The sequence below is a fragment of the Choloepus didactylus genome, chromosome 9, assembly GCF_015220235.1.
Source record: "Choloepus didactylus isolate mChoDid1 chromosome 9, mChoDid1.pri, whole genome shotgun sequence".
NCBI lineage: Eukaryota > Metazoa > Chordata > Mammalia > Pilosa > Megalonychidae > Choloepus > Choloepus didactylus.
Window position 1 is genome coordinate 102,158,085 of NC_051315.1, and position 24,991 is coordinate 102,183,075.

At 35.3% G+C, this 24,991-nt stretch overlaps 1 protein-coding gene across 17 annotated transcripts in view; it reads left to right on the top strand.

Moving 5' to 3' along the window:
* MAP2 (microtubule associated protein 2) overlaps positions 1-24,991 on the top strand; it is a 291,614-nt gene that overhangs the window by 195,211 nt on the left and 71,412 nt on the right. For 16 of the 17 annotated variants that reach the window (XM_037849208.1, XM_037849209.1, XM_037849207.1 and 13 more), the window contains one exon: positions 18,052-18,336. In XM_037849208.1, coding sequence (XP_037705136.1) covers positions 18,075-18,336 — 262 coding nt within the window. In that variant the 5' untranslated portion in view covers positions 18,052-18,074. Of the gene's footprint in view, positions 1-18,051; positions 18,337-24,159; positions 24,293-24,991 lie in introns of those variants that run through there. The other variant, XM_037849221.1, reaches the window with a different exon arrangement.

Sequence of the window (24,991 nt, forward strand, 5' to 3'; positions counted from 1 at the left end):
TTTCCAGGAAATTGTCCATTTCCTCTACATTATCTAGTTTGTTGCATACAGTTGTTAATAATATCCTCTTACAATTTTTTTAATTTCTTTAGGATCCATAGTATTGTTGCCTCTCTCATTTATTATTTTGTTTATTTGGGTCTTCTCTCTTTTTGATTTTGTCAGTCTAGCTGGGGGCTTGTCAATCTTGTTGATCTTCTCAAAGAACCAACTTTTGATTTTATTTATTCTCTCTATTGTTTTTTTGTTCTCTATGTCATTAATTTCTGTTTAATCCTTGTTATTTCTTTTCTTCTACTTGGTTTAGGATTAGTTTGCTATTCATTTTCTAGCTTCTTCAGTTGTTCCATTAGTTCTTTGATTTTAGCTCTTTCTTCCTTTTTAATGTATATATTTAGAGCTATAAATTTCCCGCTCAATAATGCCTTTGCTGCATCCCATAAGTTTTGATATGTTGTGCTCTCATTTTCATTCATCTCTAGAGTTTAGCAATTTTTCTTACTATTTCTTCTTTAACCCACTGATTGTTTAGGCATGTGCTGTTTAACCTCCAGATATTTATAAATTTTCTAAAACTCTGATGGTTATTGACTTCTAATTGTATTCCATTGTGATCAGAGAATGAGCTTTGTATAACTTCAATCTTTTTAAACTTTTTAAGGCTTGTTTTTTGGCCCAGCTTATGATCTGTTCTGGAGAAAGTTCCATGAGCCCTAGAGAAGAATGTGTATCCTGGTGATTTGGGATGTAATGCTCTACGTATATCTGTTAAGTCAAATTCGTTTATCACATTGTTTATGCTTTCAATTTCCTTATTGGTCCTCTGTCTGGTTGATCTATCTATAGGAGAGAATGATGTATTGAAGTCTCCCACCATTATTGTGGAAACATCTCTTGCTTCCTTAGTTTTGTCAATGTTTGTCTCATGTACTTTGGTGCACCTTAATTGGGTGCATAGATTTTTATGATTGTTAGTTCTTCTTGTTGAGTTGTCCCTTTTATTAGTATAAAGTGACCTCCTTTGTCTCTTATAACATCCTTGCATTTAAAGTCTATTTTATCTGAGATTAATATTGCTACTGCTTTCTTTTGGCTGATGCTTGCATGGAATAGTTTTTTCCATCCTTTCACTTTCAGTTTCTCTGTGTCTCTGGGTGTAAGATGAGTCTCTTGTAAGCAACAGATTGATGGCTTATATTTTTTAATCCATTCTGCCAATCTATCTCTTTTAATTGGGGAGTTTAATCCATTCACATTCAATGTTATTACTGTGAAGACATTTCTTGAATCAGCCACCATATCCTTTGGTTTTTATTTGTCAGATATATTTTTTCCCTCTCTCTCTTTATATCCTTTAATGTACCATTACTAGAACTCTTTAGTTCTGAGCCCTTCTCCATACCTCTCTCTCCTTTCTTTTGTTCTCTGCCAGTAAGGCTCCCTTTAGTATCTCTTGTAGGGCAGGTCTCTTGTTAGCAAATTCTCTCAGCATTTGTTTGTCTGTGAAGATTTTAAGCTCTCCCTCAAATTTGAATAGAGCTTTGCTGGATTAAGAATTCTTTGTTGGTAATTTTTCTCTTTCGGTATTTTAAAAATGTCATACCACTGCCTTCTCACCTCCATGGTAGCTGCTGAGAAGTCACTACTTAGTCTTATATTGGTTCCCTTGTATGTGGTGAAATGCTTCTCTCTTGACACTTTCAGAACTTGCTCCTCTCTTCAGCATTTGACAGTCTGATCAAAATATGTCTTGAAGTGGGTTTATTTGAATTTATTCTGTTTGGAGTTCGATGGGCATCTATGATGTGCATATTCATGTTATTTAGAAGGGCTGGGAAGTTTTCCCCAACAATGTCTTTGAATGCCCTTCCTAGGACTTTACCCTTTTCATCCCCTTCTGGAACATGATTCTTACATTTGTGCACTTCATGTTTTGCCTCATATCCCTGAGATTCATTTCAAATTTTCTGATTTTTTCTCCATTCGTTCTTTTGTAATTTCACTCTCCAAAACTTTTTCTTCTAGTTCACTTACTCATCCTTCGAGTTCATCTAATCTGCTATGTGTTTCCAGGATCTTTTTAATTTGATCAACAGGTTCTTTTATTTCCATAAGCTCATCTATTTTTTATTTACTCTTGCAAATTCTTCCTTATGCTCTTTTAGGGTTTTCTTCATGTCCTTTATATCCTGAGCCATGATCTTGTTGTTTGTGATTACTTCTTTGATTATTTGCTCCAAGTTCTGTGTCTCCTCTGGTTTTTTGATTTGGGCATTTGCATTATCCGTATCTTCTGGTTTCTTCATATGCTTTAAAATTTTCTGTTGTTTTGGCCTCTTGTCATGTGCTTATCTTAATAGAGTTCTTTTAGGATATGCAGACTTATTTGAACAATTATCTTTAATTTGACAGCTACAGCTTGGTGGAGTGCACTTTCCCCAATCTATCAGCAGATGGCACGCCCCGGCCACCTATTATCCTCAAGACAGTTCTCTCCAACTTTGTCTGTGCAGCCAGTGGGGGTCCAAACCTTGTGGAGGTCCAACCAGTGTGCCAATTTTCCGTTTGCAGTTGGGACCACCAGCCCTGAGGGGTGTTCTCTGTTCAGTTAGGCAGGGAAGACAGCTTTAAGACCCAGAACTCCCAGCATTCCCAGGGCTGTGACTGTAATACCCTGGGGCTGTTGCACAAGTCCAACCCTTCAGCCCAGATTCCCCACAGTCCCTCTCTGCCATGGGCCCACAAGCCCCTGGGATTAGTGTAGGGCTCTTCGCACTTCTGTGCAGGACCCGCCTCTCAGCTGTGCACTCCACGGGCTTCCGCGGAGGAAGACGGCGCAGCACCACAGGTGAGTGGCGGGAGCTGTCAACCACAGCACTTCAAAGGGGTGTCTCCCAGCGCACTGAAAAGATGGCTACATAGGGCGTGGTAACTTCACACTTCCACCGTTCTCCGCCTGCTGCAGTGTCCCGTTCCTGGCTGCTGGACAATTAGCTGCAAGTGTGCGAAAGACAATCACCTACACCAGATGCTGAGGCGAGTGCCCGGGGCATAGAAGGCACTCCCCACTGCACTCAGCTGTGCGGCTCTCGCTACCACGGATCTGCAGCTGCTTTCTGGGTTTTTAAACTAACCCGCCTCCAAATGCCAACCCCAGGTTTTTCCCTACCATGGCCACCCAAATGCTGTTTCTCCAGCAGCTCAAATACTCAGTCAATTCCAAATGCAGTTTCTCAATGTCACGAAATGCACAGTCACTGTGGTTGTAGCAGACCTTGTCCAGCCAGTAGAACCCACCCTGGAACTGCTCTTCTGGAGCACTATCTGTTTTTTATCTAGTGTTTTTCACAGAGGAGAATTTTGTTCTGTCTCCTCTAATCCTCCATCTTGCATCTTCCCCCACATTCCATTTTAGAACTCAGCCGCATGACCACACCTAATCAAGGGAGCTTAGGAAATGTACTCGAGCTCTGTGCAAAGGAAAGAGAAGAACAAGCTTTTGGTAAACTTCTAGCAGTCTCTATCATACCAAGGGAAAATCTCTGTACAGAATTAATATATTGAACATGTGAATCAGATACCTCAAGCTGTGGCAAGAATAGATGCCAATAATGCCACAGTGATAAAATTGTGAATCATGATTTCAGTATCACATTAAAATAGTCAAATGTATTAAATTTAAAAAAAAAAAATTTAATTTTTACAGAAATACATGAACAATATATTTTTAAAACTCTCCTTACAGGGATAAGCATTGTATTCAAAATAATAATGGCTGAAGAATCATAGTGCCCACTCCTGCTCTTGATTTTCTTCATTAATTTCCTTTTAAATGAATCAATTGATTAATTAATAGTTTTATAAAAACTTATTGCAAAAGAAAATAAATATTTGTACTTTGATGAGTTTCTAAAATTCATTATAGAAAGATATGAATTGGGTTGGTCAAATAAAAACTCATTTTGAACTGAAGAAGATTATGTCCTTTTAAGGAAAAATAAAGAGCAAAAGCGAATATTGAGGAAAAATAATACAGACGGTAATTTTCCAAAAATATTTTACAGAATTTTGATGTTTTGATGAACCCACAAATACACATATATAGTCCTCACATCATATTTCATATTTGCTCATCAGTACTATTTATTTGGAAGATGCTAAACCTTAATGTTTGTATAATGGATAACAATGCATCTGACTCTTTTACATGAGTGGGATATTGTATTATGGTATTGTATAAATTCATTCTATCAGCTAAATATTTTACAAATCAGCTTCTCAGTGAAATAATTCTGTCATGGAGTTTCAGTCCCCTGTGACTGAGAAATGTTGGGTTTTTGCAAAAATACTGCATTTCTATAAGTGTGTGATCACTGGTTTTCCCTTGAAGATTAAAATTCCTTTTCCCTTTGAGAGAAGGTGGCATGGGAGAACATTCTAAAATGAAGAAAACCCAAGAAAACTGTCCTTTTGTATGAATATGTATAAGGAAAGGCCTTTTGGTGCTCCAGCCTGTCTGAGGAAAGTGAGAGGTGATGAGCAAAATCCACAACATGACTAACTGTGAAGGCTGGTTCCTTTTGACTGCTTTTGTCACATCTTTCTTCACAAGAAGTATAGGGATTTACTTAAATCTGCTGATCTCTTGCTATTAATGTTTTTTTTTTTACTCTTTTTCTTTACTCACCCACTCCCCACACTTTTTTTAATGACTGTCAAGAACTCCAGTCATACCATGTGCTCAGAAATTACTACAGAAGGCAGTTGGGTTCTGAGACAGTTGTAGTCTCTGTAAGGGAAATTTAGAATTCACTAAAGCAAATACTTTAGTGAGGGAGTGCCAAAGCTTGAGTCATTTAAAACCCTTCTGAACAAAGCTCCAGGGAATATCTGGTGGTAATCAACCCTGAATGAAGAGCAAAGGGCCAAAACAATCAAAAAGACCTTTTTCCAAGACAGACTGCTGTGGTACTAGAAAGTTCACACTACTGGGAAGCAGTGTGTAAGCCTTTTTGTTTTTCGGCTTTTGTACTTCTTTTTGGCATATGTTTACAATTGGAGTGAGTCTTATTTTTGGAACCCAAGAATTCTAAAGGAAAGTTTGTTTTAAAAGCAAGAGGAATTGAAAGCTACAGTAATATAAGATAACATGATACACACATATATAAATACACACGTATAATCTATGAATCACTTAAATATATGCTGGAAAGTGTTATTTGAATTGAGCATGTGACTTTCCTAGGAAGTTCTTCAATGAAGCTCTATAGGGAAGTAATTTATTGATATATATATTTTTATATAATTTTCTCATTGCAGAGATGAGTAACTGTATGACATAGTTTAAAATACCTTCTAACGATTTTTTTTACAATAGTTGCATAAATTGTGACAGGTGTATTTGCAGCTATTGTTTGTGGCCCCCAGACTCCAGGCTCCAGACTTCTTAGCCCTCCCTACCTCACCTGTAGCCAGAGCTGACATCATCCCCTCTGCTGGAAACTGCAGTAGCTCCTGCCTGGGCTCCATGTTTCCACTTTTGCCCCACTGTGTGCTCTGTTTTCCACACAGCAGTTCTATGATCTTTTTAAAGTTACTACTACCTTGCTCAAAATTCTCCAAGGACTTCTTATCATATTTAGAAATAAATCCCAACTCTTGACCGAGTAATACAATATCCCATGTGACCTGGCTTTCCCTGGCTCTTGGGCTCAGGTCACTCTTCCTGCATCTTACTGCCCGTCAGCCTGAAACACACCATGCTTGTTCTCTGCAGGGGACTCTGTACTTAACACACACAAACACACACCCATGATTGAAAATGCCAGACATGGAAAATAGTCTTAGTTTTAATATTTCATTTTAATTTGATTTATTGAAAAAAGATAAAGCAAAGAGGGGAAAAAGCAAGAAAGATGAAATTAAATCTTGTTCCTTAGCAAATCCTTCATCAAAATGCCTAACCAGAAATACATGTCTCATGTGAAGGTAAAGGCTAGTTATCATATATGGCCATTTTCTTGGAGAAAAGCAATTCCCTTCTTATATAACTAAGTTTTCTGAACCCTTCTTGAGTTCATGTTTTTTTTACATAGAACTAACATAAATTTAGGAAGTTTCTGTCCCGGAGGGGGGGTGGAGACTAGCAAATTATTTTGGTCCGTATTCCATACTTTTTTGGGTGAAAAGATTGCTTTTTCCATCTATTTCTGTTGAACATTCTTCAATATTTTCATCTAATATCAAGAGAGTTAGCCTTATGGGGAGATGTAATAAATTCTATTCCTACTGAGTAGAACTAAATGGACAGGTTTGAGCCATACTTTGAAACTGCCACCATCCATGTTCTTCAATCAGATGCCACAGTTTCTGACATTTCTCTTTCAGAAGAGCAAGTCTGTTAAAAAAATTGTTTTAGTGATTGATAGTGGCAGAGACACAAAGATCCTCCAGATTTTTATATTCATTGTTTTCAAAAAGACATTAAGATGAATTCTGGGATTTAAAAATCTAAAAAGGACAGAGCGCCAAACAAAAGCTCAGAAGAATATACCTGAATGAAGTTATTTACACAGGTTTACTGCTGTCATGTTCTTTGGTTCATCTGGAATCCAGGGAAAGTGAGGAATGGTTCCCAGTGGCAGTTTCTGTGTTTCATTTTCAGGGATGTTTCCACCAGTAACACCTCCAACCTGCCTAAAGGTTTTCATCAGCCTCACCTGTCATTTTTTTCTCCCCATCTGCTATTGCTATTTCAGAAAGTGTAAAGTCCCTATTCTTTATTATTGTAATGGTTATGATAAATGTTAAAAAGTATATTGGACTTAGTTAAAACTAAATCCCAAACATGAATATTTTTAAAAATTGATATGCATCCTCAAAATTTTTATGACTTCCCTAAAAAAATGTGTTTCATTTTAAAATTAATTTTTTTACATTCCAAATTATTTTTGTTTTGTTTTGTTTTGTTCTCATTTGATAATGGCCAGGTTCTATTTGCCTGACTTGCAGATGAGTGGATCTATTTTTATCTTGACCTGTTTTGTTTATGGGCCCACCATGTCATAGTGCTACATCTGTGCCCATTCTTGAATTAAGATGTGTACTTATAAAATTGGAATGTTTGTCTTTGTAGAGAAATCAATCATTGTGGATGTTTGCTTACTTGCATATTTTTTCCAGCTTGATTTTTTTTAACCATCACATATACATAGACTAATCATATATATTCCAGGCCTGGAGGATTTAGCAAATTTATGTTGATTATATCCCTACAGAAGTCTGACAGAATATGAATAATAAGCCATAAAAACTTATCTGATTTCAAGAATTCATTGTAGGGTACCCAAAGATATGTCTTTTCAAAAAGATAAGTCAAACCGTGTATGTAGCCTGACCCAATTGGATCAGATCTGAGTTGTAAGGGAGTTCCAAATGATAAGGATTCTATTTGCTTCCTTTTTGGCCTGTCTCAACTGATAGAGCAAATAAGGCTACTTTCAACTCAACTCTGAATTCCAGGAATTATAGCAAGGAACGGGCAGAGCCCAACATACACAGCTTACTTTAAATTCTTGCCCCCTATCCCCCGAAAGGCTCTGTCTTATATGACTCAGACTTTACTTTTATATGACTATAATTTTTCTCTAGAAAAAGTTAGTATTTAGTATAATTAATTAGATTTTTGGACTATCCTTAGATATAGTAGTTAAGCATATTTTGAAGTGCATTTAATATAAATATTTTCAGTCCACCCATTTTTTTCTGTTTAAATATGTGTGACTCAGAAGGGTTATGTTCCTATAGTCTGTTTCGTTCTTTCTTATTGCACTTACTGTGCTATCTTGTAATGAATATTTTTCAAACACATCAGTCTTCCTCAATATAGTATGAGCCATTTGTGGTAAGAGTCCATATCTTAATCATCATTGTATTCCCAGGCCCTAACAGAATTCCTGGTGTAGTGCTGGTATTCCATACATGTTTATTGAATAAAATACTAGACAGCATAATAATAAATTGATGTGTTGGCCACAATCTGAAAATTAAATGAAAGCTCAGTACATGCTCGTTAAAGCAATTGTAAACCAGTGTCTCTCAAAGAAAGATTCAGTTCTCCCCTCTCTTAGGCTCTCCTGCCTTTTTCTCTACATTCCTCATGTCCTGGGTTCAGTGTCTCATCGTATGAAGGCAGTCCTGACCAGGTTCACATGTTCCTGTCGCCCGCTGTCACAGCTAAATAAGTAAATTAAATAAATAAACAAATAAATAAACATTAAAAAAAAGGATAATTTCATCTTAAATTTCTCATTTCTTATTAAAAAATCAAGTAAAGTTGTTCTCTAATACCACATATTTTAATGTAAAGGAGCTCTTTGGAATGTGGCTTGTGACTGATCACAAACTGAACTCATTAAAATAATAAGATAAATATCTGTGAAAATAGTAGTGAAACATGATACCTTAACATTCCCTTTCTCACAACAGAAGGATAGTTAAGTGTATAAGCTTCCTCTCTCCTTTTTTATCTGTAGCATTGTCCCCAGGTTCACCTGGATCAGGGTCCTGTCCCCCTTTTCTCTAAGGAAATCTCAGGCACCTGGTCCTCTGGCCTGATGGTCATTTTCAGACCGTAGCCACCTCAGGGGCCAGCCAGTGCCTTCCCTGTATATGGATCTTGGGTGTTTGAAACTAAAGGATCTATACTCCATGGTGACTGTTCCCGCTAAACAATTTTGACCTAATTTTTCCTTTGGAATATCTGCAGTTCTACAGAATATGTCTCAGTTTTTAGTCAAAAGAAGTTCTACTGTATTCTAGATTGAGATTTTAAACTGGAAAAGTTTTAAAATAAAAGAATTAATTGTCAAAATCCAAATGCAATTTCCCTCTTTAACTTTTTATCCTGATGCTTAAATTTTTGCTTATTTAAGGGAAATTATCTTTTAAATTATTATGATTGAATTTCTCTTAAATAGTAAAAGAAAATACTAAGGTAGAGGTCAAAATTTATCTGTTTCAATTGTTCAAGAGTTAGTTAGAAGCCTATAAAACTGATGCTCAGATTTAGCACCCTAAGTTTACACCTCTGGTAGGTGTTGGGGTCAGGATTCAACCCTAAGTTTCTGATTCAAAATCTATTTCTTTTTCCATTATATTTCCGTTACCTAAATGCATGTCCTTAATTAAAATATCAGCAGAGGCTAAAGCTCTATATCAGTGTATATATTATTTACTTCTGATATTTATAGATGAGATATTTATTGGTCTTCTTATATAACATGAAAAATGATTCACAAATAATATGCAGCTATGATGTATATGTTGTAAATCAGGGTCACATAAGAAACGTTATCCTGTTTTAAATGGTAGAATGTTATCAGTGGAACCATTTCATGAAGTCAGTGTTGTTATCTGGACCAGACTGTCTTTCTACCTCCAATACCATTTCACCCATCTCACTGCTTGGTGAAAGAACAAGCAATGGAATGGGTGTCAGTAGATGGGCTTTTCATCCCAGCTCTCCCTGTACGTCCCCAACTTGGACAAATAATTTATTCTCTCCCGGCTCAGTTTCTCAGTATAAGGGAAAATACTAGATCCTATTGCTGAAAATAGTTAAATAAAAGCCATAAAATAATAGCAAATAATAAGTATTTATTGAGCAAACTTACCATTTCCCTGAAATTATGCTTTATTTGTATGATCTAATTCTAACAATAACTTAACACTGGGTTGTTTTGTACCATGTCCATCATCTTCAGAAATAATATGCTAAGCACCCACCAACTCTCTTTATACTAATTGCTTGTTAATTATGGTGTGGGAAGAAGAATGAGTCATTTTAAGATATTTTACTTAAAACATCAAAAAAGATATGAAACAAATATTTGAATTTCCAACTTAACTTTTCATGTCATCAAGAGCATTTTCCTCAGTTTTGCATAGAAGACAAAGGGAAAGAATACACGGTGGTAGTATATCAACAAATATTTAAGCTTAGAACTCCTTGGCATTGATCAGCAAAGATAGTGGATTCTGCATAACCTGTAATATTAAGTTAAGGACCAAAACAAAACTTCTGTTTTGTAACACTGGTATGGATAGTGCTAGTATAAGGTGTAATTTAACCTACATGGAAAAGAGAAACAATAATCATGTGCTTAATTGCGTTATATGACTGGTTATTTTATTCCTTTGTTTATATTTGGATATGGAACAGCACAAAATCGAAACCATAATACCAATGTTTTTTTGAACTTGGCATATTCATGATGACGGGAGAATATTTCATATAAAACATTCTAGAACTTTCTATGCCAAAGGCATTATAAAAAATGTAGACATGCATATCTAGTACTTAGCATATATTTCCTTTAGAGCTTCTAGACATTCATTGTTTCTCCTTCTGCCAATTTTTGAGAGTATTTAATGCTGCCTAATAATAACTATAATCAGTGACTATTTCTCCTTCTCAGATATTATTCCTCCTTCAAATATGATTAGGTACAACAGAACTGCCTTATTCCCAGTATTTGTGAGAATGGTTACAAAGACAACTGCCTTAACCGTTTATTCAGTTATTCTTCAGGGGTGTTTCATGTGTATATTTCTACCACTTCCCAGTCTTACATAGAGTGCTATGCTGTTGGCTTGCCTGAAAGCAGTAGGCTTCAAACTTGTCGAGCTTGCTAAAATACCAATTTCCAAGCACCACACCTAGAAATTCTAATTCATTTGATGTATGTTGGAGGTAATTGATAGAAAATACTTTAAGATGCATTGGCATGGTGATCACCCAAGAACCTTTCTTTTTCATGATTTGAAAACCTTTTCTGAGATAGTATTCAGTAGTTTACCTTAGAAGTTACTCTGACCCTACATATCACACCAGCTCTATTATGTCTGCTTATTCCAGGTCCAGTCATTTGTTCTACTTGGTGTTAATTTTCACATGCTTTAAATGGAGTTAGAACTTCAATCTCAACTCTGCTACCATGGCAGCCCTGAAAATTGGGTTCAAAGCAATTCCCCTCTCACCCATTGAGCTACTGATGGCAGAACATCATAGCTGACAGAACTTTCTCCCTGTGTTTATCTTGGGATGGAGTGGTTGATAATTCTTTCAACATTCAACAAATATTTGTTGCCTGATTTATGACTCAGTGGCTCTTTAGTAGGTTTGAATATTAGTGTCATGCTTTGGTTGTGTGAATCTTACTTTTGTATAACCTTTTCATTCTCCAAAGGAAAATGTGAAAAAGTCCAACTAAGTAAGTAGAAAATTAGAAAATAATTTCCTCTTTGGTATAATGTATCTGATTTTTACCCACAGGCCCTGGATTTGCTCTAAGAAAAGAATTTCATTAGTTGCTCAGAAAGACAGCACAGCTGTCAGGGATATTTTCTTCTGGGTATTTCTGCTTATTCTTATTTCTTCCCTTTAAATATTGGAGGAAATGTGGCAGCTGTACCTTATTTTCTTGTGTCTGCAAGCCCTTTGGACATAAATGCTCAGTTTCTGCTTTTGGTATAATTCTGAGTTGAGAAAACAAATATATCTTCACTACTGGCTCTCAAGTTCATAAAATGTAGGAATTATCAGAATATATCAAACTAATATTTTTCCATATACAATATTCAGGTCATCCAAAAAAGATGGTGTTCCAGATTAAATGCTTCACTTTTTTAACCCAGCCAACGAATGCTTTAAGTTTTAATGTGCATGTTTGGTTTCATAACTATTAGAGGGAACAAAAGTTTGTTATTTGCCCTCCTCCAATACAATAAGTAATTTAAAAATCATCATTCACTTATAAGCAGCATTTGCCTAGATGGTAATTAAAAGAGTATTCTAGAAAAGATGGCCAAAGGGGAAATACTTTTTTAAAAACTAAGTAACATTATTATTTACTGCAAAAACTCGGATGGTTCTGCTAAAGTTTGTTAACCTATACTATATATGAAAGTTATAAATATTAGTTAAGGTTTTATAAAACTTTTGTGTGGAAAAGACTAAGACTGATGCTTTTTTCATATCTGTATTTTATTCACTTTATTTACATGAATAGGAAATTTTCCATTGAGTAGCTGAAAGTTGGAGCATATCTGTTTCAAACTGTGAATTGAGTTTTGTCATGATAGCTATGTTTGAGTTGGATATTTCATTTCTTTTATTCTTTCTTCCGTTCTTTTTCTGTTCTCCTGTCCTTCCTCTCCTTTATTTGCTTTCTCTCTCTTCTTATTCTTGATAGTTCTTAACTAGAATTAATTAAGAAATTGAGCTCATTGTAGGATTCCTAGTTCCTGGTACTAAAATCCTTTAATCAATATGGGGATATACTTGTTTTGCTCTGCAATATTAAACATGTATGCATTAAATCTATCTAAAAACCAAATGGAAACATTTGCATTTATTAAATAGAATAGGAATTGATCTATATACCATTTCATCTTGGAATTTAATCTGTAAAAAGACTATCCCTTGCCTTTTGGTTATAGCATTTTGATATAAGATGATGAAGGCTTGAATCCTGAACAGGTTAGAAATCTGACCAATGGCAAATCTTATAGCTTGACTCATATCTTTGGTATCAAAGATTAGTGACAGTTTGGCAAACACTAATGAATCTTACATTTTTAATAATGACCTATCAGTGAGATGAATCAGAGTGTGTCAGTGATTGGTGGTCCAGCAGTTGAGATGAAAACCTTCAAACTTTTGTCAAGAAACATTAGATTGCAAGAACCAGATCTAAGATTTATTGAGAAAACAACTGGAATTTTAAGAACTGGAGGTTTAGTTTTTGATGAAAGAAGAAATAAGTTTATCCTTAGAAAACTCTAAAAGATCAAGAGGAAATTATTTAAAAATGAAGAGTAGCAAAGAATGAAGCTCACCACTCAAGACCATAGGTAGCATTTCTGGTCATTCAAAATCTTCTCTAAGTTTTTTTTCCCAACTATGTATCTTAATTGGGAAGAATATTGGGGCCCTGTATATGACATAATAGCCATAATATGGTAATGTCAAGTAAAATATCTCATCCCAGTATCAGTACATTTTTAACTCCTGGGATTTCTTTTTTAAAAAATCTATATTACAGGTAAATATATCCCCACTCATAATGGCAGTACATTTTTAACTCCTGGGATTTCTTTTTTAAAAAATCTGTATTACAGGTAAATATATCCCCACTCATAATGGCATTTGTGTTTAGCCTTAACATCTAAGATTCCCACTGTAACATGTTATAAAATTTTTAATCAACTTTTTGTACTTAGTAAATTTCTTTTTTGTTTACTCAAGATCCTCTTTGCTCACATTATCAAGGAAAGATAGCATAGCAGGGGTCAGAGAGAGAAAAGGAGGAATTCAGGTAGCTTCTTGGCTTGCTTTATCAAACAGAAGATTGCGGCAGCAACCTAGCTGTTTGGTACTTAGGAGCAGTTTTAAACCACTGTGATCTTCTGCAATTTGAAGAGAGGAGTGGAATGTTAAAATTCCTGGTACATCACAAAGTTCCTTACAGTTTTGGAGATTGGCCTTTTTCTCAACTTTCTTATCTTCTTTAACTCCTTACTCCAAGAGAATTTTCAGAGAGATTCAGGTAAATGAATATTACATCAGCAAAAAGAAATTAAAGGAGAATGTAATCACTTTTAACTATATTTTAAATATACAGAGATAGTCTGTGACTCTGAATCTTTGATTAGAAATTCAAGTGACATTTTCCATCCTATGGGTGGAATTTTAATAACATCATGTTGTGATTGTAAGAGAGTATGGCTAGCTAGTGTCTTCTTAAGATTCAAACAGCCCATCCTTAGAGCAGAGGCAAACTTTCCAAATCATATTTTCTGTCAAAGTAGTTTTATCAGAGCAATGCCAAGTCTAGCTTGAAAATCTCCCAAAATGATTGCCACTTAATAGATGGTTAGATCATGTAAATTTTAAAAGCCCAAGGAAAGTGACATTGATAATCATCTGCTTAATCTGCATATATTTTGAGTAATATTACCCAATTAACATTATTAGGAAATCAGAAGATACTTGTTAGATAATAAATTTGCTTTATTTGTGCCTCTTGTGTTAATTGGAATCAGTGTGGTTAAGCAGCCCTTTCTTCTTCCTAAATTAGTCATTAATTAAAAGGAAAGAATACAAAACTCTTAAGCATTAAACATGAAGAAACTCACTTTTTAAATGCATGGTCTCTTGAAAGCAAATTATTGTAACATTTTAGGTAGATGATTCCCAACTAATACTCTCTCTTTTTAGGTTTGTTTGTTAAATTTGAGTTGATGATTTTTAGAAACTGAGATAACTGTTCCAGAGAGCTCTGGGGAGTCAGGAATAACTGCCAGTTTCATCTGGGCATTGTGGGTGCTCATACTGTTTGATTTAATTTCAGAATCTAGTGGCTAGAACTCCCAGAGTTAAACATGGGCTAGAGTACAAGTATCTCAGATTCTCTTGGCGATGTTAATAAACATGGCATCAGAAAAAATGTTCTATAGTCATTTGATTTGCGATGCTTCACATATCACTGTTCCCTGCCTCAGATTCCAATGCCCAATAGTATATCAAAAGCTCTCAGAAGGTTCACAGTATGCATACCTGTTTAACTCAGCATTTTCCAAGCTTATTTGAGTCCAATACCTATACACAGGAGTTGCTGCTGCTGTTTTTATTTGTTTTGTTTTGCAACTTACCTATTAACTTTTAGCCAAACAAACTTCCAAACACGTATACTATCAGGTAGGGAAATACTGTCTTAAGGACTTTTTTTAGGACAGACTTATTACCAGTAAAGTACTTTAGTTTCTTCAGTGTGATGAGAATAGCCATGGTCTAAAGGAGTCAAACTGAAGAAAGGTCAAATCTATTTGGCCAATCACAGCACTGACATTACCCTACCCAGGTAATGCCTATTCTATTCCTTGTAGTCCATGGCAATGGTAGACAGATTCTGAAGAGTCTGTGTGTGAGTGTGTGTTTTCCTTTTTTACCTCATGGAACCATGAAGACTCTCTTCTAGGTCTCCACTGATTTTATGGGCTTTTTATAAATTAGCTGAAATTTCTGACCACTTAATATCAAATGCCTAGAGTTCTTATTAATTTATAATATTTTTTAATGGTAATAAATTCAAGGGAAAATAGAAAAAAAAATTGTGCTAAGGCAAACTCTTCCTCCTCACCTCATGCCATCCCATCCTATGCCTGTTCGGAAGGGCAAAATTTGCAAAGGGAAAAACAGGAAACTGACCAAAATAAAATCGCTGAAGCATTTTACCAAATGGGCTTAGGTTCTTTGAGAAGGAAAAGAAAAATCTGAAGAAGAAAATAGAAAGCCCATATTCTGATCAAAGACCCTTGAGCTAGATGTTTCTTCCCACTTGTTCCAAAACCAGAAGTTCCAAACTCTAATGCACTAAGGCCCAGCAGGTAATGGCAATGACTGAATTGCACAGGTGGATACAGGGAAGACTAGTCCGAGTGTCTCAAGGGAGCAGCCCCTAAGGAACTGAGGAAATGCTACAGGTGGGGCATAGGCCCACTGTGACAGATGTTCAGTAAAATTTCAAGAAAGCCATAAATCCATATTTGAAATAAAATTTCCCACCCATCCACTCTTTCTCCCTCTTAAATATGGCAACAGTTTAAAATTTTAAACATTTTCAGTCCAAACAAAACCCATCACCAAATTGAGCCCATAGATCACCAGTTTCTAGCCTAAGTTGATAAGGTGACTCCTTCAATTGATAAGAAAGCTTTATAATCAATAGGAGTGAAACTGCAGTAAACTTCTTGCCAGAGTAGCCCCATACAAAACAGTCCCTTTATTTCATGGTCCACAATATTTATAAGTGTTTTGTAAATAAAGTTATTAGTTATTTTGTGTTTATAAGGACAAAATATTCAAAGTAAGCTAGTTTTATTTTCATAGCTTATGATGCAAATAGCATTATTTCAAATAGGAGCTCTATGAGGACTTACACAATATATTGGGTAAAATCAAATGCAAAGATTATGCTATAGCTTTCATTGTTTGAACCAATAGACACTTTCTAAGCAAAATCTCTGGTATAAAGATAATATAAAATCTAAGTCTTGAAGTTTTTATAGTAGAGAAGAAAAAACAAGTATATTCTTATGTAAGAATGAGTTTCAAATCTTTGCATTTTATTCTGATGTCAAGATAATACTAGTCCACTTATAGTGAGGTGATTCAAGTTTCCATTCAAGTGCTGGTGGGATTAAAATGTGTTTTAATGTTGATATTTTTCACACTGGTTAAAGTAAGTATGAAGAAACCTATTGTATGCTGTCCTTTTAGAGGAGAGTTTTAAGATTTATGGTTCAGGATAAATCTCTCTGACAATTTGGAGCCATTGAGTTGATGGTCTGTTCTTTGGTCAGCATTCATTTAGGAAGAACTTACCTTGAGTTATTTTTTTCCCCTAAGCAATGCTAAAAATTCTTATTTGGCTCAAAAAGAAAAGAGAGCAAACAAGTTAGCAAAATTTCTCTTTATTAACCAAAAAATTCCATCCAAACCAAGCCCATAAAATACATTAGTAATTATATTTTAAAAAACAAGCTTTTCTGCAGACAGTTCTTTGCATATAGTTGGTGATGTAAGAATGCTCTTTGGTTTATTAACAAGCCATTCAGTCAAATGTTTTAGAAGCTAAACTTTTTACATCCAAGAAATATTTAAACAGGATGTAGAAAGTTTAATTTCTTCTAGAGGATAAATAGAAGAACCCTCTTCAGAAGCAATTTGAGGTGAAGTTTGACGTTGTAGTCAAATTAGTTTAAATGAGTTAACTCATCTATGTTTCTGTTATAAATTGAAAATAAAGAGGGCTGAAGATAGCATCAAAATTCCATAAAATAAAGGCTGGCACTTCTAAGGGATCTGGCGGAAAAGGTTACTTTTTAAACAGTTTGATTTGTTGTGGCGCCTCTGAATAGAGCCTGGTAGTAAGAAGTAGATTGGTTTTAATATAATTTTCATTGGCTTGTTTGGAGGCTTTTGCTTGTGCTTCTTTTTTCAAGAAAGAAAGATGTTCTTAGTTTACATCAGAGACAGTTATTGCCTCTGGCATCAGCCTTTCTGTGGGCACGGGGTAGACCAAAACTGAGTGTGAGTCACTTCTCAAAGACTGTATCTCTAAATTTAGCAGCATCAGTACAGAAATAACCATGCAAAATCTGCCATTCACTGAACATGTACAGAATACCTACCTTGCAACTAACTCACCCTTTGCTATAATTTACAGCTACCTGATGTACGCCAATGATTTCACCTTTCCAGATCTTGTTTGATTTATCTGTGAAATAATACCAGAAAATTGGACTGAGGCTCAAAACTATAGTACTATGCTTTCTCTCTAATATTTGTGTTAATAAAAAAATGGCATTCCCTCTTAAGCTATAGCTAGAGTACAGGAAAGTTTGCTGAAAAAATCAAGTCAAAACTATCTTTCTTCTAATTCATAGTATCCAGGAAAGCTCCCTGTCTGAACTGAAAGCCTTTGAAATTGAAAGGGCTAATGTGTCAGCCATTGTCTTTTCTAGGGTTCACTGATAGTTGTATTTTTAAGAGAGTCCTTGGATGATTTTCCCTAATCAAGCATTTTCCTTCCATCATTCTTTCTCCCACCTTTTTTTCTACCCACTTTTCTCATACTGCAGATTTTCTGCATGTTGAAGGATTCCCTGATGCTACTATATTAGTCAACCATTGAGACCATATGTCAGTGAAAGATAGTTAAGATATGTTCTTAAATGGCAAATGCTGGTTAAAAAAAAAAAGAGTATATATGGAATGATAGTGATTTTATATTAAAAAATAAATATGCCATCTGTAAAAACCAAGATATTAACAATGGCTACCTCTTAATAGTCTAAGTGAGTTATATGTTTGACTATTTAGTCCACTAAGTTTGCTATAAATTTGCCCTATCTTGGTACTGTTAATATCAGCTCTGAAAGATTTCCTCCAAATCATTGCTACTATTTTTTCTCTGCCAATCACAGGAGAGGTCATAGGGCATTGAAGAATGGCAGATGATCAGAAAGATGAAGCAAAGGCACCTCACTGGACCTCAGCTCAACTGACAGAGGCATCGGCACACCCACATCCACCTGAGATTAAGGATCAAGGTGGAGCAGGAGAAGGACTTGTCCGAAGCGCCAATGGATTTCCATACAGGGAGGATGAAGAAGGTGCCTTTGGAGAGCCTGAGCCACAGGGCACTTATTCAGATACCAAAGAGAATGGGATCAATGGAGAGCTGAGCTCAGCTGACCGAGAAACAGCAGGTAACTGAGGGCTCCTCTGTCACAAGCTTTGTGCTTTGAAGTCAATTCAGTCTGAAAGTGAATTGATTTACAGTGCTGATCTCCTTTCACCAGTGCTAGGACTGAAATCCCTGCCAGTGAGGGGAAATAGACATGAAAAGGAGAGAAAATTTTCAGAAAAGGAGAGAAAATTTTAGGAACTTGTGTGACCTTCAGTATTACCATTTAATTTTTAACATTTTAATTTTAGTAGTCAGATGAATGGCTTTGTATATATGTGTTTTACTAAAAACCATCAGCATCTTAACTCATTGAAAGAAAACTTCAGAAATGGATTTGGTTTCTTTATGATTCTCTTGAATGAAATTGGACCTTAATCTATTTGACTGACTAGAAGCGTATTTACTTTTTAGAGCAAGAAGGAATGTTGAATCCATCTCCCAAGACTTCAAAAAATAAAAGTGAAAAAAGAAAGAAAGAAAAAGAAAAAACATACAAGAACCATTTTATACTTCAGAGAGTTTTTTAAAAAGGAATGTACAGATGTTTAAAGGAGAATATAAAATAATTTACTCTTATGCTCTACATTTCAAAGTATTATTTCTATCAAAAGTTCCTTTAATTCTTATCATAGATAATATTGATATTAAAGGCATAGTCATTATGTAGCATTAATGACGTAGAGAGGCACTAGCTTTCTCTATACTTTGCTTTACCATTATTTTCTCTTTTCCATAATTCAGAATTTAATGCATTTGTACTCAATAACTTGCATGCAAACTGCCCCCAAAAGTGTAAGTAAAGAAGAAGCAAAGTCATGTCCCTTTCAAAATCATCCTTTACGTATTCAAACACTGGTTTGCTGCACTTATCAGTTAATAATGGGGAAATAGGAAAAGAATTTCAACTGACTTAGGAGAAGTTACATATGTACATAGTTTCATTTTTTAAAAATCCATTCAGTTTTTAAAAATCCATTCATTCAACAAACTATTGTTGAACATTTTCTACATACAATGCATGGTGATAGGTTGTGAACAAGCATGTGCAAGGAATGGTCCTTGAACCTCATTGAATGGATGATCTAGCAGCAGACACGAGAACTGTACGTAAAATTATTCTGAATACATATTCCAAATGAGGGTTATAGAGAGACAGAGTTAAGGATGGATTGTTTCTGGTCGAGGCCACTGTTCCGGAATTGTGCATGGAAGCTCCATGGGGTGTCATAGCAAATTCTACAGGGGTTGTTGTGAGGTATATTAAATATTCAAGGAAAACACAGTGGTATTCAACATCTGTTGAACACTGCGTGAACTATTAGCCCAAGATAGTTCATTGTTTAATCATTAGCTCACACTACATTCTTTTTAAAGATGTCACATCTTTGCAAAGTTGGGTTTCAGCAGTTGCAATAATAAAAAGCAAATACCATACAGAAAGCTTTGTGGAACAGGAAATGATGGTGGTGGTGTCTAATCTGATTCCAGAGTTTGAGAAGTCAGACAGAGCCGAGAGTAAACACAGCCCACTAGTAAGAAATTATATGTAAGAGTGAAATAAAAATATTATTTTTACCTTTTATGTTTATGATGAAGATTAAATGAGATGGTAAAGTGTATAAAATGACTGGCTACAGAAATACTGGCTATTAATTGCCATCATTTTTCTTATGGGTGTGGTGATGGTGTTAATATGGGCAACAGGGCACTCTTGATCAAGGAGTATTGTCCTATTGCTGAGTATAATACAACTTGAAGAGAGTTAGACCTGAGTGTCAGGAGCACTAACAAGGAGGATTTGGAAGGGGTGTGAGAATGAGGGAATGGGACATGTTGTGGCACAGTGATTGTGGGACAAGAAAGTGATAATGTGGTAGACCAAGATGTTTCTCTTCATCATATCCTGCAGCATCTGGGGTTAAACTTCAAGCATTCAATAAATATGTGTTTAGTAAGGGTGAATGAATGCATGAGTGAATGCAAAAAAAGGAAAGAAAGTCCTTTTCAAATTAATGGTGAAAACTATCAAAAAGTCTTACTTTGTCCCTTGTACTCTAACATGTGGACTCTCACTGGCTTTTATGGAGGCTTAGATGACTATGAAGAAAACAACCAATATAATGTGTTTGGTCAAGTAATGGATAACCTACCTCATTCACTATCACATTTTTTCAATGGTCTTAATTAAGTATTTAAGGGCATCAGAAAAATCTGTTTGCCAGGTCAGTGTGTCCTTGCCAGCTTCCAAGAAAATAATACAAATTTTAAAAAGACTAACAGATGTTTTTGTTTAATTATATGTTCAGGAGCATCCTGAGTTGATTTTTAATTATGCCCAACATATATCAAATGAATTTGATATTACCCTTGGGAGACTGATTGCAAAGGTTTTATGTCTATGTTCATGGTGACAAAGGCTGTAAATAGCCAGATGTGGGTTACCAGAGTGTTGCATTCAATCCAAAATATGGTGTGATTTTAAACTAACCTCCCTCCAGAAATAATAGGAATATATTGAATCTGTAAAATACGCATGTGTGGAAAGCTGTAGGAAAAGGAAAATGTAAAATATTATTCCCTTGTCCCTACATAGAATGATCCAGTGCTAAATTAAATGCAATTACATTTCTCTCCAAACTCCAGTTTAACAGAATAACAGATTGTATTATTGATGGTTTATGTTTTCAGATAATTGCTTCATAAAGTGTGTAACAAAAATCATCCCAGTTTATTAAAAAAAGGCCCTTAAATGACAAATACGACTTTAAAAAATGTTATCCTTTGATCACATGATGTGGCATTATATTTTGAAGTGAGTATTTTAAGGAGGACCAGGGACCTGTAAACTAGGCCACTATTTTATCACTCACATGCAATATACCAGTTTTTCATATTCTTCTCTGTAAAGGTTATTTCTCAGGACACTTATAACATGAAGCCTTTCCCACTGACATTAACTATGCACTGTGGTGTGCAGGCTGTTAACTAGTAAAATCCAAAGGCTTTTCTCTGCTCTCCTTTTTCACTATAGTCCTGTCTTCATTTTTAGATATAAATCTTTCCCCAAGGTTTTTACTTTCTTTTTAATTCATTCCCAATAACAAGATCTAATGATGAATGAATCACTATCACATTTCCCTCCTGTTCCTTCCTACATCATATGGGCTTATGCAATCCACAATGCCTCGTTCTCCCTGGTCCAGTCTTTCTGACGTTCACCTTCATTTCTGGACTGTAAGAATTTTTGTCTGCTTATCTTTGATGCATGAGATGGGAAGGGGACAGGGAGTGCTGGAAGGCAATAATCTAGCAACATTTTCAATTGCATGTCTTCTCAGCTTATCCTTCTGTATTTTGTCTCTTTCCTTACAATTCAGTCTGTCCTTAGAAAGGTAGATAGAATCATTTTCTCACCCACAGCATAACTTTTGATGCTTTAAGATATTTTCTTATATTTACTTACTAAAATGTCCTTTTTAGAAGCCATGTTACAGAAACATGAAAAACAAATGAGAAAATTTTTAATAATATGACAAAAGTTATCATTTAAAAATTGTTTTCCAAAGCATGATTAATTAGAGTAACAGCTGTAATAATCCTCCATTCTCGTTTTTTTCCTTATCTTAATTCAAAAAAGTGAGAGGAATGCATTTTGATCCTCACAGAATTCCAATTCTATATGACAATTAGAAACCACATGTTGGGTCCAAACTCATATTAGAGTTCATAGCAAGATAACATTGTGTAACATAAAAGGGCAGAAGGGCCTATTTGTTAAATTTGTAAAACTTTTAAATGGAACATCATTATCGAAAGTGGAAAATTAAAAAAAAAAAAAAATCTTTAAAACGACATTTTAAGAACATGGAAAGCAATTGATTTCTGTAATCACTGGGTGCCTGACTTGGCAATTCAGCTGTTTTTTCCTTAATATGTTCCCCGTTTATCTAGTATATTGAATTTTATCATTATGTGTCTGTTTATAGAATCATTTTTAATTTATCACTTTCTGATGGCAAAAACAGGAATCTGCAAGCAAAATAGTAGTTCTGTGTCTCTGACCTCACTCTGGAAAACTTCTTTATTTCATACTCACTCACTTTGAGTGAGTGAGGGCAAGATTTTCTCATTCTTATTCATCGCTCAAGGATTGCTTAAAGAACTATTACATAACTATATGTAATAACACTTGGAATTAACGTGATTTTTTGATATTGTACAACTCCATACTGTTTTTCAATTTATAAAGGACTGCCACATCTTTTACCAAATTTCATCTTCTCAGGAGTTCTGTGAGAATATCTGTCATTATATCTTCATTTTATAAATAAGAAGATTAAGATATACAATGGCTAAGTGACTTTCTCAGGGTTACACAGCATGAAATTCAGGAAGCTGAGTTGTGAACACAGTGTCTGTAAATCCAATGCAATTTCTCCTTCTTCTGAACTATCCTATTCACAAGAGGTGGTGTGGGATTTTCTCTATAGTTTATTATTTACTTGGCTTTATAAACCTATTACTGGTTGTGAAAACTTCCAAGACTCTTCCTGATGAGAGTATGTTTTTGTGCCTCTTGGAATTAATTTTGCAAATGTCACAATTTGTGCTTCGTTAGAATACACTGATGGAATCTGCTAGTTTTCTGTCATAGTTATGGATAACCTCAGAGAAAGCTGGAAGGGACCAGAAAAATGACCTTTGACAGTCCTTCCCTTCACAGGTTTAGTCCCCATCCAAAATTGCATGAATACTGCCAGAATCCAAGTCTCCTGCCTTATAGGCCAGTGCTCTTTCTACTACCTCACCTTGCTAGATTTGGAAGAGCACAGCTAGTTGCAGCAATTATTAATTATAGCCCAGGAGGACAATTCTTCTTCTCTTGAACATCTGCCACATTCATGTAACTTTAAGTGTTACAGAAAATCAGAATTTCATTCTCAGTTTTCAGCATGAGTGGAGAAAGAAAGGAGGTGGTTCTGAGATGTTTATAAATGCTAAAGCACTGAAACATGTTTTGGTAATTTTGACTATCCTAAGGTGCAATGCTTTGACCACTAGTAAGTTTAAAGTGCAGATATCTCTTTGAGTAAATTTAAAGTCTAAATGGGTACTTCTTCAGTATACTCCTGACAATTTCCAAAGACCCCTTTGTTTCCCCAATGTTCTCCTGGTCTACTCCCTGCCAAAGTGACCAGATCTGTAAAGTTCTTCCAGATTATACCTTGTCACCTTTTTGGATCTTACCAATGGAATTTCATCTTCTAAACTCGTTCCCTGCACTTTAACATCCACATAACTCAAGCAGCCAAGGGAAGAATATACTCAGATATATGTTTATTGTTGCTACAGTTTTAAATTTAAGCTGGAAAACACAGGATGGAGGAAAAGTTTGACATCTCTCATGTGCAGAAAGCTAATGTGCCTTTAAGCCTTGCTATGTTTCCCTTTATATTCTTCAAAAATTCTAACCTGCCTTTTCTTACTTCTCCTTTTCTCCCACTTCCATTCCTACATTTGAGATTTACTAGTAAGATCCAGCATCCCATTAAAATATGACATATTATAAATATATTAATGTACCCAGATCAAAATAATACACAGTCATTTTTCCTGCAAAAATGACTAAAGCTATCCACACTACCCCCCAAGGCAAATAAACAAGCTGGCCTGACAATACAAGAGGGTGCAGATTTTCCTTTCTTTTTGTTGCCATGCCAACCACTCATTGCTCTGGCTGCGATTTCCCTGAGCTCCGCAGAGAGAGGAGTATGCAGAGCAGAGTTATTTAGCATTCAAGGGTGGATCTGCAGAGCACCACACAGCCTCACTGCGAAGCTTCTGGGCCTGGCTGCGCCGATGGATAAGGACAGAAAATGGGGGTCTTTTCAGTGTTTTCCTTTAAAAGGTTAAGCATCTGGGGCTAGAAAGCGTGAGAAAAAGACAAGGATTGACAGAAAAGGCAGTTGCTTGAGGTTTGTAATTGTCACATTTGCTTTGTCCTATGTGGTGTTTATACCAGACGAAGAGGCTGTGGATATTACTTTCAATCATAATATATGGCTCGTCTTGTTGGTAAATAGAAGGTTTTGTACCTAATTTAGTCATAGCTTTCATGGATACTATAAGAAATAATTGCATCTCTTCCTCTTGTTAAGGTATATGATTGAATATAAGGTATATTGCTGGCTAGAGCTGTTGATTTACAAATTGAAGGAAAAGACAAGCAGGGGCAAGGTAAAGTTTTTGTTTGTTTAAATATGTAGTTATAGGATAGCTCTTCCAATAAAACAAAACAACACAAACAAAAAAAAAACCTCCAGTATATCTTTGTTCTTTGACCGAAATCTTAAAATAGGATGAGATTGTCTTAAGCCAATAATTCTAAATCAAAATATGAGGAAAACCTGCTTTTTCTAGACTTGTTTTAATTAAACCCAATGATTCAACAGATTAAAACATGATTTATTCCTTAGAATTTTAATTGCCTACAAACACTTCAAGTTGTGAAGAGCAAGGCTCTAACACAATGTGATATGATATTTAAAAACTAAGATTAATTTGCATACACATTTACTCCCTTGCATGCTCATCTAGAAAGTTCCTCCCATGCACTTAGAGAAATCAGTCTCATTTCTTTATTGTCTTGCTTTGTGCTCATGTCAGAATAGCAT